Consider the following 15,194-nt stretch of genomic DNA (forward strand, 5'->3'; position numbering starts at 1 on the left):
CCTATATGCATGCTTGTTTGAAAACAAATCCGACTGAGTTCAGCGAGAGTTCAGTGGTGCGTAGGATTGCAGCCTTAGGCTTCGATGACATTTTATGTTTTAATGGGTACACACTATAGATCTACTTTGCATATGTTCTAAAACTAGTGTTTGAAGTGGAAGCATACATTTATTTCACCTGCAGATATATGCTGCCGAGAGCTGTGATTGTCAGTCTTTTTTCCTCACAGATGCTCTAAATGTAATTTCCAAGCTTATTTCTCCGTGCAGGGAAGTCTCAACCCCCCCCCCCCCAAATTGGCTCTCATTTCCTGCTTCTTACATTGCTGCCGGTGCTGAGCTTGCTTGGGAGGTGGTACTAAGACAAGGGCAGGATTGTGACCCAGTGGAAACTGCCTCCCCGCGAGAGAGTTCTTAATTGTTTTGGTTTTTTGGGTTGTGTTCTGAGACAATTTGGAATAGACACTTTGGAAAATGAACCAGTCCGGAAGGAAGACATATGTAACACAAATTTAGCCATGTGTCAACAAAGTTACCGTATTTTTACATTTGCTGTGTGTGTGGAGGATACTAGCTATATTTTTCTATGGTCATATTAGTCTGTGTTTACTTCCAAATTTGTCCTTGAACTGACATTTGCTTCTATTTTTAGCTGCTAAGAAGCATAGCTACATGCTTTATTGTGAAGGTTTTCATTTTGTTTTGAAAAGCACCTATGGCCTAGTTTGCTGGTACATGCGCTTATTTTGATCGCAGGGATGGAAAAGGTTTCCCTTTCTCCATGGCCTACAGCTTTTAAATGAGTATGAACCATCAGAGTACAGAGGGGACTTAAAATATGCAAATAGAGCTTATAAAATGGTCTTCAATGGTTATTAGTGACTCGGAGGCCCAACTTTTAATCCCACCTGGAAATACGGGATCCACTTCTAATTTTCCACCTGATGTGTGGCTGATACCAGAAGTATCCACACAAGGATATTGCCTGTCTTGGATGCATTTTGTGAACGTCCCCAAAGGCAGGGGGAAGATGGCAAGTTTCGGTATTAATAGTGGCTTCTCCCACACACGGGAAAACTTGTCAGTTTTCAGACGCCCACAAGATGCATTAGGAACCTGTCAACACTCGTCTGAGTTTCCAACAGTAGCATCATTTCTGTGTGTTCAGAAATCACTTTCTCTCTCTTCCATCTTTCCCCCTCTTTCTCTTTCCACATTTCTGGAGCAATGTTGAAACATGAAAATAGAGAGGGAGGAGGAGGAGGAGGGAGGTAGCAGGGCTGCAGGTGTTGCTGGTGGTTGCAGCACACAATTAGAGCAGACCCTCCAAGTTTCCCTATTTTCCAGGGACAGTCCTGGATTTACATAAGCCGGAATGTCCCGCTCTTCCTTAAAGGTAAAGGGACCCCTGATCATCAGGTCCAGTCGTGCCCGACTCTGGGGTTGCGGCGCTCATCTCGCTTTATTGGTCGAGGGAGCCGGCGTAGAGCTTCTGGGTCATGTGGCCAGCATGACTAAGCCGCTTCTGGCGAACCAGAGCATCACACAGAAACACTGTTTACCTTCCCGCCAGAGCCGTACCTATTTATCTACTTGCACTTTGATGTGCTTTCGAACTGCTAGGTTGGCAGGAGCAGGGACCGAGCAACGGGAGCTCACCCCGTTGCGGGGATTTGAACCGCCAACCTTCTGATCGGCAAGTCCTCGGCTCTGTGGTTTAACCCACAGCGCCACCCGCGTCCCAACTCACTCTTCCTTAGGATGTCCCTATTTTCATCAGAGAAATGTTGGAGGGTATGTTAGAGAAGTGTGCTCTAGTAGCTCATACAATGCCACATGGTGCCCCCCCCTCTTCATCTACCCCGAGGAAGAGTTCTGTGCAACACAAAAGCTGATGTGCTTCATCGTGAGCCTTCTAATAAAAAGGTTTCCTTTTACTGACCCTGCGAACACGGTGCACTACTTCCTTCCAAAGTTGAAAGCAGAATACGACAAAAGCGCAAAACTGGTAGAGGGGTGTGTGTGTGTGTGTGTTAAAGTGACCTAGTTTAAAAGAGAGGGAGGGAGGGGGAGGGAGGGAGAGAAAGAGAGAAGTTATTGCTGATGCTCTTTCTCCTTGATGTATCTGCAGCGCTCTCTTAAGTGCTTGTACCAGTGAGAAGAAGAAATTCTGTTCTTAGAAAAATTGATCCGCTAGACTCTGAAGTAAATGCTGGGGCAGCAGTACAGCCAACACCAGTGAGCACATTTTGAAGATAAAGCACATAAGATGTGCTCACCTTCAGATCTTTCATCCTTTGCCAGTAGAGAGCAAGGCTGTTTGAATAACTCTGTTTTTGACAGCTAAATCCTTCTCAGAGATCTTCTTTATGAATACAGGGATTTTTAAACATGTGACCAAGATTCCTAGGCAGCAGTGATGCGTTACTTCTTCTTCTTCTTCTTCTTCTTCTTCTTCTTCTTCTTCCTCTTCCTCTTCCTCTTCCTCTTCCTCTTCCTCTTCCTCTTCCTCTTCGAAATGCATTTCACTCCCATGGCCTGATTTTGACTATGCCTACATGGTGTGCGATTTACAGATTATAATTTCCAAGGATCCCACATTGGGCTGCCATTATGGCTTTCATTCTGTACAGCGGCCAGTGCTAATCATCATAACTAAGGCTTGATGGAGGGGAGAAGAGGACGTTTCATCTAAAATGTCAATCCAGCCTCCTTGGTTCATGAAAAAGGAGACTTTGGGCACCCATTTATTGTCTTACCAGCACTGCATCTGTTTTACACTGCAGGAAGGCTGCCTTGTGCAGAGTTCAGGCTGAATACTAACAGGGGGCAGAGCTCTGATGTTGCTTCAGCGGCAGTCAAACTTGGACTGAGCAGTTGTGTCCCAATCGCAAGCTGTGCCTTCCCCGAAAGGTGCCTTTTCAGTTAAAAGGGACCAGTCCACACCAGCAGTCTTTTTACTTTGTTGGAGCTGGGGAGAATCTGATCTTCCTGGGGCTTCTGGGCTGGAATCGTCTGAGTTGGAGCATGGTTGAACCCTCACCCTAAATGATTCAATAGTGCCTTTTGACCATGCAGAGTGTTTCACAAAAACTGTGTCAGTAATCCTTGTGACAACCATGTGTTGTTGTTGCCACATTGCCATGCAGATGCCTGTGGCTGATTAGGAGAGGCTTGCCTGAAGGGACCTACCTTCTGTGTAAACATGGTCCAGCTGCGAGTTGAGGCAGGCATTTATGCATTTCCCAGATTGTAATGCTGTGCCAGCCATAGCAAAGCATATGCAAGTTTTTATTTGGAGAATTGTAGAGTTGGAAGGGACCACAAAGGTCATCTAGTCCAACCCTCCACAGTGCAGGAATATTTTGCCCAACGTGGGGCTCGAACTCACGAGCCTGAGATTAAGCGTCTCGTGCCGTACCAACTGAGCCACTCTCACCTTCAGAGAATACATTAGCAATATGGTAAATTCATATTTCTCCTGCCAACCTAGCAGTTCAAAAGCACGTCAAAGTGCAAGTAGATAAATAGGTACCACTCCGACGGGAAGGTAAATGGCATTTCCGTGCGCTGCTCTGGTTTGCCAGAAGCGGCTTAGTCATGCTGGCCTCATGACCCGGAAGCTGTACGCCGGCTCCCTCGGCCAATAAAGTGAGATGAGCGCCGCAACCTCAGAGTCAGTCACGACTGGGACTAACGGTCAGGGGTCCCTTTACCTTTTTAAATGCATATTTAGAAATATATTGTGTTTCTGTGGTGACGTTTTGATTCTAGATTGGATGGAAAGGAGAAGAAAGAAGGGACCCCAAGCCTGGGGTGGGGTTTGGGTGAGAAAGGCACAAAAGTTCCTGAAAGGTTTAGAGAGTATATAAGTGCCATTTTCTGGGTGGTTCCCCCCTCCATCCTGCTTTTTTTCTTTCCTGCAAGTGATAAACAGCAGAGCTCTTTGTGGCAGAGCAAGTCAGGCTACAATACAATTGCTAAATGCTAAGCACCCCTCTAAACTTTGGGGAACTCTTGCAGGTGCTCACACTTTGAAATGGCTTCTCTGAATTTGCCTCCTAATCAGCAGTGGGGAAATTGTGTTGGTGGAAGAGGCATGTTTGGCTCAGCTCTAAATCTTCTGTTGTACAGTGGTACCTCTGGTTAAGTACTTAATTCGTTCTGGAGGTCCATTCTTAACCTGAAACTGTTCTTAACCTGAAGCACCACTTTAGCTAATGGGGCCTCCCGCTGCCGCTGTGCTGCGGAAGCACGATTTTTGTTCTCATCCTGAAGCAAAGTTCTTAACCCGAGGTACTATTTCTGGGTTAGCGGAGTCTGTAACCTAAAGCGTATGTAACCTGAAGCGCATGTAATCCAAGGTACCACTGTACTGCAGTTTCCCATCTATTTAAAATAAAAGTTGTCTGGCAGAGCAGACTTCTCTGAAATGGAAGACGTTTGCGGCATATTGCGAGATACTTCTCTCTCTTCCAAGCATCTGAGAATTCCTCGTGCATAAAAATACACGGTCACCAGATCACATTTGTTCTTAAATGCTGGTTTTAGCACAAAGCTTTCCTGCTAACTTTGCGAGTGGCTCTTCCTGCATGGGGCTGAGCTCTGGCGCCTGCATTTCAAGGCATGACGGAGACTGGGCACCCTGAGGTCAGGGTTTGCAGTGACTTGGAATTACAGATCCAGTGGACCTTGCAATGTCGTCATGCTTGTCGCTTGGAGGCAGCAGAAAGTTAGCTTGTAAATTGAGCTGGGTTTTTCATGGCTTTGCTTCGGGGTAATTGAGGTCGAGAAACACGTGTTTCTGAATGCACAGACCCTCCATTTCCATTAATGCAGGGAAGGGAGTTAATTCCTTGCTTGACCCTCCCATTTGTTTTGCAGTTAAGATGCCATATTATATTTGGAGTCTGGTTTGACAATGTGGGCTTCCAGGTGTGGCCTGTCTGTTTTCAGGTGATTCCAGGTTCAGGGTCTATTATCTCTAGGGAGGGCTAAGAAAGACCACTGTGATCCAGCACAGAACAGGAACCTCCTTAGCTTCATAAATTGAAGCTGACTCCTGAAAAGACAGAGGTGTTATGCTTTCTGAGTTCTCAAATCTGTGAAGTGATGAGATGCCCTGCTCTGGGTGGGGTTGCAGTCCTCTGAAAGGAGCAGGTCCATAGCTTGGGGACTGGATCCAACCTTATCCCCGGAGGCTCAGGTAGCCTTGGTGACTAGGAGTTCCTTTTTCCAGCTCTGGACAGCTACAGCCCTTTTGGACATAGATGATTTGGCTATGGTACTCTATGCTCTGGTTGCTTCCAAATTGGACTATTGTAAAGGTAAGGTAAAGGTACCCCTGCCCGTACAGGCCAGTCTTGCCAGACTCTAGGGTTGTGCGCACATCTCACTCTATAGGCCGGGGGCCAGCGCTGTCCGCAGACACTTCCGGGTCACGTGGCTAGCGTGACAAGCTGCATCTGGCGAGCCAGCACAGCACACGGAACGCCGTTTACCTTCCCGCTAGTAAGCGGTCCCTATTTATCTACTTGCACCCGGAGGTGCTTTCGAACTGCTAGGTTGGCAGGCGCTGGGACTGAGCAACGGGAGCGCACCCCGCCACGGGGATTCGAACCGCCGACCATTCGATCGGCAAGTCCTAGGCGCTGAGGCTTTAACCCACAGCGCCACCCGCGTCCCACACTATTGTAGTGTGCTCTAAATGGGCCTATCATTGAAGACAACTCAGGAGCTTCAACTGATCCATTTTTTTTACATTGGTGTGACGCACCCTAGTACCTTATGGTGAAGGGTGGGTGGTGGTAGTAGTAGTAGTAGTAATAATAATAATAATAATAATAATAATAATAATAATAATATGATGTGTGTGTTCCTGTGTCTCTAAAGTTTACCTCTGATTCTGGACTTGTAAAAGAGTATTGGGAAATGATCCATAATGACTTGAAAAAATGTTTAAAAGCCTGCATTCGCCCCATAGGATGCACACACATTTCCCCTTCATTTTTGGAGGGGAAAAAGTGCGTCCTATGGGGCGAAAAATACGGTACATTTAAAGAAGACTGGAAAATGTTTGTTGAATATTTGGGAAATATTTTTGTACAGCTGAAAACACTGTAAACAAGTTTTGATAGATGCAATAATGGAATAATGAGTGGTATAGTTTTTGTAAAATATGCAGGGATTTATGATATGTAAAATGAACCATGGAAAGAGAAGAAGGGAAGATTGATATCTTAAAGATGCTGGTCTTCAAAGTCCTAGTCCAGCCCTACAACTACTGCACTTTAGGAAAACAATATAAGGGGAAATTATAACCCCACCCCTCCTAGTCCTGCTGTCCCAATCCAATTCACTTGGCTGCATGGGGGGGGGGGGGCTGGGTGGAATTAAAGGAATGGGCCATCTGAAAATGGCTCACCAATATTTTTTCTAGTTAGGACCTTATTGCAGTTGGGTGTGGGAACTATGTCTCCAAGGACAAGGGAAGACTGCTTGTTAGCAGCTGTTCTGATTTTTTTCTTTTGTTACATAATCAACACTTTTTGAACTAATGAGTTGAATCGCAGCGATTATGTTGTTCCTGCTATCTTCTGGCAGCAACTGAAAACATGAAACCCTTTGCAAAAATAGCCAAGGTGATGTTCTAAGAATGGCTAGCTGATTTGCAGTGTGTTCCATTAAAACTAATCAGTTGAAAGGCCAGTGGTTATTGGATTTCCTTCCAAATATGCATTGCTGAAATCCTTTCTCAGATTAGCCTGATATTCCATATGCCGTGTTATTATATTTTGGATGGGCTTGGCCCTGGAAGTGGACAAGTCCAGATCTCAACAATCAAATAATTTGGCCCAGCCCAAGACCTTATCAGAGATGCTCTGGAGAGACATTCTGTGGCCTTTACCTGGTTCTAGCAACTTGTAAAGGGAGGGAAGATAATGTATTGGCCCAAAGTCAGGTTGTCATACCTTTTCTCTCACTCTGTATAAGCCATGGTTTGTTTAACTGGGTTAGTTCATTTGTTTTACTTCTGACTCTGACCCAGCTAACCATGGTTTGTTTGAAGCTGGCCCAGCTTGGAGATCTATCTTTGCCTAGTAAGCCAAGATATCCACCAGCCCTGTGCTTGCATACTCCCTTTTCACGTCACTGCTTTCACCCTCTCTTTTTGGTACTCCGTGGTCGAAGAGTTCCTGGGTTAATTAACCTTGGTTGCCCATTATGTCCAAACTGTTTTGGAGCAAATTGTGCTCTGAAATGATGGTTTCAAATCCTGCTTTCCTTCAGTTCTGGTAACCATAGTGTTCTGGTTTGGACATAATGGGAAGATACGGTAATTTATTCCAGGAAGTATTCAACCATGGCATACTATGGTGGTGGTAAGGAGTGGTACAAGGCTTCTGCACATCTCAGCTTAATAATCAAACATGAATGTCCAGAGACCAAGCCAACATTTCCTACCTTGGCACTGTTGCATTCTGATTAAGACTGGAGGCAGGCGCTATTTTTAAAAGAGAGTTGGAAGTGGCAAGAGAGCAGCATCATGGGTTTCTATGGCAAACAGCACACATGTTACTTATGTCCCTCTATTGTCTGTGGGCTTCTGAAACAATGCAAAAGCCTTTTACCAGAGGCAAAAGTGAGTCAAGTACATGTATCATGAGTGGAAATCTTAAAAGACTCAGTTCTCTTTCTGGAGGGACCCCGGTGGTGCTGTGGGTTAAACCACAGAGCCTAGGACTTGCCAATCAGAAGGTCGGCGGTTCGAATTCCCGCGACGGGGTGAGCTCCCGTTGCTCGGTCCCAGCTCCTGCCAACCTAGCAGTTTGAAAGCACGTCAAAGTGCAAGTAGATAAATAGGTACCGCTCCAGCGGGAAGGTAAACAGCGTTTTCGTGCGCTGCTCTGGTTCGCCAGAAGCGGCTTAGTCATGCTGGCCACATGACCCGGAAGCTGTATGCCGGCTCCCTTGGCCAATAAAGCGAGATCAGCTTCAACCCCAGAGTCACTTACGACTGGACCAAATGGTCAGGGGTCCCTTTACCTTTACTTATACCTTCTCTTTCTGGAAGCTTTTTCAGAGAGCTGAAGATTTAATAGAGAATGGAGCTTTCTGCCCCAGTGCTGATGAGCATTATGTTCATCTATCCGTTGTATATTTTTAATCCTCCTGAATGAACAAAATAGGCTGTGTCGATGGCGTCCCCTGCACTTCAGTGCAAGAGGCCAAGTTTTTCCTGCTCAACATTTACATTAATGCCATTCCGTAGCTGTTCTTCGAGTGCCTGTACTTTGTCATCTGCAAGCTTTTTTGTTTATAGTCCAGATAAGCCATTGGGAGTACAGTATGTGCAGTCAAGTCCATAACTGGCCAGAAAAGCACTGTGGCTTGTAATGCACTCAAGACATGGCATTCCTCCTACCCTTTTAAAACTGTAATATATTATGCATCAGTCGGGAGCATAGTAGAGCTTCTGTCATCAGTATTAATCTGTCATGTTAGCAAAAAAGTGGTTTCTTTCCTGATAGCTATGGGGTTTCCCCTCCCTTCCTGTGACCACGTAGCAAGTTTAAATTGCCCGTGGCCTGAATTTGACAGGTTTGGTACTTTTACATCATAGCTACATTTTGCACAATGCTCCTTGATGTAACTGTGGGATAAAGAGAATGCCCATGGGTGGCAGTCAGCTAAGTTTTACTCAAGAGTAGGACAATGGTCTTCAGCTGGTTCAGACCCACCTCAGACACCCAACCTTCAACTATGCTGGGCAACATCCGGGGAATTTAGTGGCTGTAATGATTATTCTGTATGTCTTTTCTAAAACAGTATGTGAGATCAAATTTAAAGCAATAAACACCGGAACACGTTTTGGAAACTTCCACCTTAAAGTTTATGGGTTGGATCTGAAGGTTCTCTTCCTAGCGATCTGATTCTTAATCTGTACCTTTAAAAAAAAACCCCAAACCACTGCCTTTTAACCTCACATTTTACTTTGTCCATAGTTATTTGTAATGGGTTCATGTCTTTATTAAATGCAGGCACCTGTTTCTTTTTCGGAACTGAGTTTCGCCACAGTCTTGAACTGACATGGTATGACAAGAGCTTTCAGAGAACTGGCTTGGAGGGCCTTTGAAGTTTCCTGAGTGCGTGCAGCAGGATTTGGGCTCGGCTATTGCACCCTACCTGTGACCATGCCATCCTTGCCCAATGAAGGAGGTAGGCTTCCATCTTGCAAAAAGCCTCGTATCTTGGTTATATTTGGTCAAAGACGGACGGTGCAAAATTCCAAGGCCTGCCAATGCCATGTACGGGATTGGGCAGCGCACATGCACCTCCTCTACTGCATATGCCATAATGCATGGCATGAACCAAATTTCTGATCCCTGCCATTCTTTCATATTAAAAGGGGGGGTGGGAGTGGCTAGTTCCAGGGTTACCTGAATTATGTGCTTCCTGATGTACATGCATATACAGTGGTGCCTCACAAGACAAAAAGAATCCGTTCCGCGATTCTCTTCGTCCAGCGGTTTTTTCGTCTTGCGAAGCAACCCTATTAGCGGCTAAGCGGATTAGCGCTATTAGCGGCTTAGCGGCTATTAAAGGCTTAGCGGCTAAGCTGCTAAAAGGCTATTAGCGGCTTAGCGGCTTAGAAAAAGGGGGGGAAGCGGGGGGGGGGGAATCGCAAGACACGCAAGACGTTTTCGTCCTGCGAAGCAAGCCCATAGGGAAAATCGTCTTGCGAAGCAACTCAGAAACGGAAAACCCTTTCGTCTAGCGGGTTTTCCGTCTTGCGAGGCATTCGTCTTGCGGGGCACCACTGTACACCGCGTTCCCATGCTTATGCTGTGTATACAAAGTGGGAGAACCACACACGGTCTCACTGTTCCTTCATATGACCAAGGTGTATTCTAATTTGTATTTTCAGAGATTTTATAAAACGCTCACATTATATTAATTCAGAGAGGTGTGTAGAAAAACGACAGTGCAATATGTTTACCCGAAAGAATAAAATAAAATTAATGGTACAAGACTGGAAGGTGAGCTGCGGACAGTAATTTAAAAATGCCATTCAGAAAAGGCCTGGGCACCTGAAATAGTCTTGGTCATGCACCTAAAAATATAAAATAGCCCTGCGCCTGCATCTCGTTGGAGCAGGACTGAGACTGAGTGAGCTATAAATTGCTCCAAGATGTTAGCAATACCTTCTCGACCTAAACCAAAGGGAAGTCCTCCCTTTTTAATTTGGTTTTTGTACTTTTGTTATGCCTCCTAAGACCAGGCGACAAAGAAACTTACCTGTGTGTTCAGTTCATCTTTTGTAACTACCTGCGAGAACTTTGTGACGGTGATATAACATTTTATCCCCCCCTCTCCTTATTTTTAAACAGATAACCAAGGGACCTCTTCTCTGACTTTGAGCTCGGAGCTGCCTTATCAAAGCACAATAAGGAGGAAAGTCAGAGAGAAGAAAAAACACGGAGCAATCACTGCGAATGTCGCCGGCACCAAATATGAGATCGGTAGCAAGCTACATATTCTGCTTACCTTACAATTAAATTATGTGATAAGAATAAAGAAAAGTGGATGGAGCAAGGACAGTTACATAGCTAAAAAAGCTTCCAGGTCAAAGTATGATAGAGCGTGATACTATTGCTGTTGTGGCTTGTGGGTTGCCATGGGCATCTGGTTGGCTACTGCGAGAAATAAGCGGGCTCCTCGAATTTCTGGTCTGATCTTATTATGTTCTTAGGGAATTGATGAACCACCCTGGGATCTTCAGATGAAATATACAAATTTAAGATAAAAAAACTATTATAATTAGCCACCGAGAGAATAGCTCAGTTGGTTAGACTGAGCATGGTGTTGATAATGCCAAGGTTGTAGGTTTGATCCCCATATGGGGCACTTGAGTATTAACTGAATTGCAGGGGGTTGGACTAGATGATCTCCAGAGTCTCCTTCTAACTCTATGATTCTATAAACCCAGACTGCCTTTATGAAACTCCAAATATTTCCCCACCCAGGCACTGATCAGGCCTACAGCCTGCATCAACCTTTGCTGTACGAGTCGCACTTCCAGATGTTTTGGATGCAGAGTCAGCAGCCAGTCTTAGCGCCCTAAAACTCTGGTTTATTTATGCTTGGTTGAAATGTCACCTGAGAGAGAATAGCTGCTTAAAGGCTTAGTCCCGGTTCTGTAAGAGCTCGCACATTTGCTGGAATGTGTGCGTTTAAGTGCCTTCTATTAAACCATCCCAGCGTCTAACGTTTAGCAGGGCTACTCACAGTGCATTAAGCTCAACGCCTCACCCATTTCCCATTAATTTTACACATGGCTTGCAAAAGAGCAGAGAGCGCATTTCTTGCTGGGCCGGAGGTTGGCTTTTTACCTTCTGAGTTTAGTCACAGGAAATTAGGTCTTGGGGGCTTATGACGAGGGCGCTGTCATTTGAATAGTCTTCCTGTAATTACCATTCAGAACGTCATTCTCTGGAGGGGGTGAATGGCAGGTTTCCAGCTGCCCTTTCCGTAAAAAGATTTCCATACCCGTACAAATGCAACTGGGTCTTCTGATATCCCCTCTGTTTCATAAGACTCAAGCATCGCTCTGTTGCCTTTAGATACATAGGAAGAAAAAACAGGAAGCAGCCAAAGCAGACCTCAGTATTGTCTACCCTGACTTGCAGTGGCCCTCCAGGAGTTCAGGCTTGGCTCTCTCCCAGATCTACCTGGCGATGCTGGGGATTGGATCTGCATGCCACACAGATGTTCTGACCTTGAGCTATGGCTCTTCCAGGTTTGATCCCCATATGGGACTGTTGCATATTCCTGCATTGCAGGGGGGTACATGGCCCTTCCAACTCTACAGTTCTGTGAGTCCCCTTTGCTCGTTTTACAGCTGTGACCTCTCCCCCTGCTTTGGTATGTCAGGCACGAGCAATCGCTCTACCAACCTCTTGTGTGCACACCAACAGATTTCTGTTTGATTATTTATGCCTAGATAAGAAACCACCCTTGCTTGTGAGGTCAACCTTCTCATCCCGTTTCACAGCCAACATATTGCTGCTGATCTCGTGTCAGAGATGCAGCTGAGAACTAAATAGGTTATTCCTCCATCATTTTTGGTTGAGCGACAAGCTCTTGTCGGTTCCTTTAGCAAGCTAATGTTTGCTCCCAGCCCCAGCAGCGCAATGATTAAAACTATGCAATCGGCAGGATTAGATTTGCAAAATTAAATATCGCAAGGTGAGCAGCACAAGTTTTTTTTTTAAAAAAAACCCCAATAATAGCCTGTGTGCTAGTACTGCTGTATGACTAAATTATGTGTACTTTCCCTGGGAGTCTAGTTTGATTTCCCCCCCATGTACCTATTCCTCTCTTGCAGTACGCGTAGTAATTGAAGAAATGGGCTATGTAAAGACTCGGGACGACGATGAGACTGCAAATCTCATCTGGAGTGATTGCGCCGTGCAGCAGGAAAAGATTGCCGAGCTCCGAAACTACCAGGTACAAAGAAGAAATAACCAGGTAGCCTTGGGCACCTTGATCAGGACAGTAGAAGAAATAATAACATTTCTGTATTGCTCAACCTTTGGTGTGTGTGCGCAGAGAAATCTGTATATTTGATTGTTCATTCATGATTATGTACCCATTACCTTCTACTGACATAATGGGAAGCAAGAGCTGACTTTCCTGTTGGCAGAGGTCTGCTGGATTCCATTGGGGGGGGGCGGTGATGTGCAAACTGATTCTGCATTTGGTGGTTGCACATTTCTCTCCACACACACACAAAAATACCTTTTTGCTACTGCTGCACCACCTGAAGCTGATGGACAGCTTTTCTTGTTCCCAAACCAAAAGCTGGTAACATCAGAAAAGCCCTCTCAGCCTTCTGTGCATCGGTTAAATACAGTAAGCAAGCGAAAGTGTTGGCATGCTGATTATATGTCTTCATTCAAATGGGCCCTCGCCCGATCTGCGTGCCTATAAGTCAGTCACTACTTCTCTGTAGATGAGTTTACCCAGATATGCCCACCTGAAGAGCAGCCCACTGATTCACCCTTTCCTCTGTGCTTATCAACGAGCCTTTTCTCTTCTGTTTTTGCTTCATTTTTCCTAAGAGGAAATCTGATTGCCCAGAACTTAGTTAATGGAGTTCCACAAAGAGGTCCCAGTAACTAGTGTGCTTGGATGTAAGTCTGGGAGATCAGGGGTAGTCACCGTGGTTATCCCCAGAAGTTAAGGACTCCAGTTCCCATCCTCCCTGGTCGTTGCCCCCTGGAACTGATGAGAATTGTTTCCCACACCTTGTGGCCCATGTTGGCTACCCCAAGTCTAGATCCTGGCACGGCCGTCAACCCAACATGGTGCCCCTTTGCTTCTCATGCTGCTTCATTTAAAGGGAAAATGTTGATAATCCTCCACGTGTGATTGCTGTAAGATTAAAGGGGGTAGGAACGCTAAGGCCCCATACATTGCTATAAGTAGGAGGGGGGTCACATCACTGCACACTTCAAAAGTTCGTGTGAGGGTGGTTGGGAGCCGTGAAGGCTAGCTGCATCTCCACTACACGCCTAATCTTATTCTTCCTTTTGACACAGCAGTGGAAGGTGGGGATATGGCTCTTGCATGCAGCAGAAGTTAGGAGCAGCTCATGCTGCCCCATAGCTCTCTTATATGGTCTTTCAGTGCTTGGCGGGGGGGGTGGAGACCGAGCACCTGAAACCCAGTATAGTGGTACCTTGGTTCTCAAATGCCTTTGTACTCAAACAACTTGGAACCCAAACACTGCAAACCCGGAAGTGTTCCAGTTTGTGAACTTTTTCCGGATGCCAGAAGTGCTCCGTTTTGAGTGTTACGCTTCCGATTTGAGTGCCACACTTCCGATTTGAGTGTCACGCTGAGGTCAGTCTGTTTTTGCTTTTTATCTTGTGTTGGATTTTTATGCGGCTTTTTTGTTTTGTTTTTGTGAGTGTGTGGAACCCAGTTCAGCTACTGATTGATTGATTGATTGTGTGACTGCAGTACATTATTTATTGCTTTCATTTTATGGATCAGTGGTCTCATTAGATAGTAAAATTCATGTTAAATGGCTGTTTTAGGAGTTGTTTTTAAAAGTCTGGAACAGATTGATCCATTTTGCATTACTTTCTATGGGAAAGCATGCCTTGGTTTTGAAACGCTTTGGTTTTGGAACAGACTTCCGGAACAGATTAAGTTTGAGAACCAAGGTACCACTGTAATAATTAAACAGGTCCATGCTGTCTAACAGATTTCCAGCATCTACCTAGCATAATTAATAGCGGTCTCTTGTAGGTACTGAGTTTGTTACAAGTCTAAAATAAATTCTGGTAAATTCAATTGCTGACCCTTCCCTAACGTACGTCTTTCCCTCTTTTCTCCCACCAGAGAATCAACCACTTTCCAGGAATGGGCGAGATCTGTAGGAAGGATTTCTTAGCAAGAAACATGACCAAGTAATTTCCTTTTTAATTTTTGTGTGTAAAGGAGCGCAGTTTAATAAACTCTCTTTTTTATTTTTGGTAATGTAGCATTGTTTTCTGCCATCTAGGGACCTTGTGGGTCAGTTTTAGCCCCCGAGTTTTATCAAGACCCTGTTGTGAGTGACAGATGGCTGTGTAGTCACAATAGTTATGGGGAACGCTCTGATTCAGAATCAGCAGTTCACTAGAATATCATTTGAATGGGAGATACAGAAAGGGAGGACTGTTTCTTCCATGCCCTACTTGTGAACGTCTCAGAAGTATCTGGTTGCCCACAGTAGGAAACACAATGTTGGAGTAGATGGGCCTTCTTATGGGCTCTTCTTTTGATGAACTTCCCTTATGTTGTTATTAGTGTGGCCCGGTCCTCTGGCTTGACTGGTTAGGAAACTGCTCTGCACACTCTTATTAGGGTGGTAAAAAGCTTCCAATAGCTGGTTAGCCCAAAAATGGAAAACTAGCGAGGTCCCAACTAAAGAAGAATGGCAACTTAAGCTGATGGAATATGTGCAGCTAGCAGACTTAACATATAGAATAAGAGAACTAGAAGAGCATACGTTTAAAGAAGATTGGAAAATGTTTATTGAATATATGGGGGGAAATTGTGTACACATGGAAACGTTGGCAGCATTAAGATAAATTCAACAGTGCAAATAGGTTTTGATGGATGTAATAATGGAATATTGG

At 45.1% G+C, this 15,194-nt stretch overlaps 1 protein-coding gene across 5 annotated transcripts in view; it reads left to right on the plus strand.

The window, feature by feature from the left end:
- TTLL7 (tubulin tyrosine ligase like 7) overlaps positions 1 to 15,194 on the plus strand; it is an 89,845-nt gene that overhangs the window by 24,739 nt on the left and 49,912 nt on the right. For 4 of the 5 annotated variants that reach the window (XM_077928530.1, XM_028732974.2, XM_028732973.2 and 1 more), the window contains exons 2-5: positions 9,042 to 9,219; positions 10,392 to 10,523; positions 12,389 to 12,510; positions 14,413 to 14,480. In XM_077928530.1, coding sequence (XP_077784656.1) covers positions 9,195 to 9,219; positions 10,392 to 10,523; positions 12,389 to 12,510; positions 14,413 to 14,480 — 347 coding nt within the window. In that variant the 5' untranslated portion in view covers positions 9,042 to 9,194. Of the gene's footprint in view, positions 1 to 9,041; positions 9,220 to 10,391; positions 10,633 to 12,388; positions 12,511 to 14,412; positions 14,481 to 15,194 lie in introns of those variants that run through there. The other variant, XM_028732977.2, reaches the window with a different exon arrangement.

The sequence above is a fragment of the Podarcis muralis genome, chromosome 5, assembly GCF_964188315.1.
Source record: "Podarcis muralis chromosome 5, rPodMur119.hap1.1, whole genome shotgun sequence".
NCBI lineage: Eukaryota > Metazoa > Chordata > Lepidosauria > Squamata > Lacertidae > Podarcis > Podarcis muralis.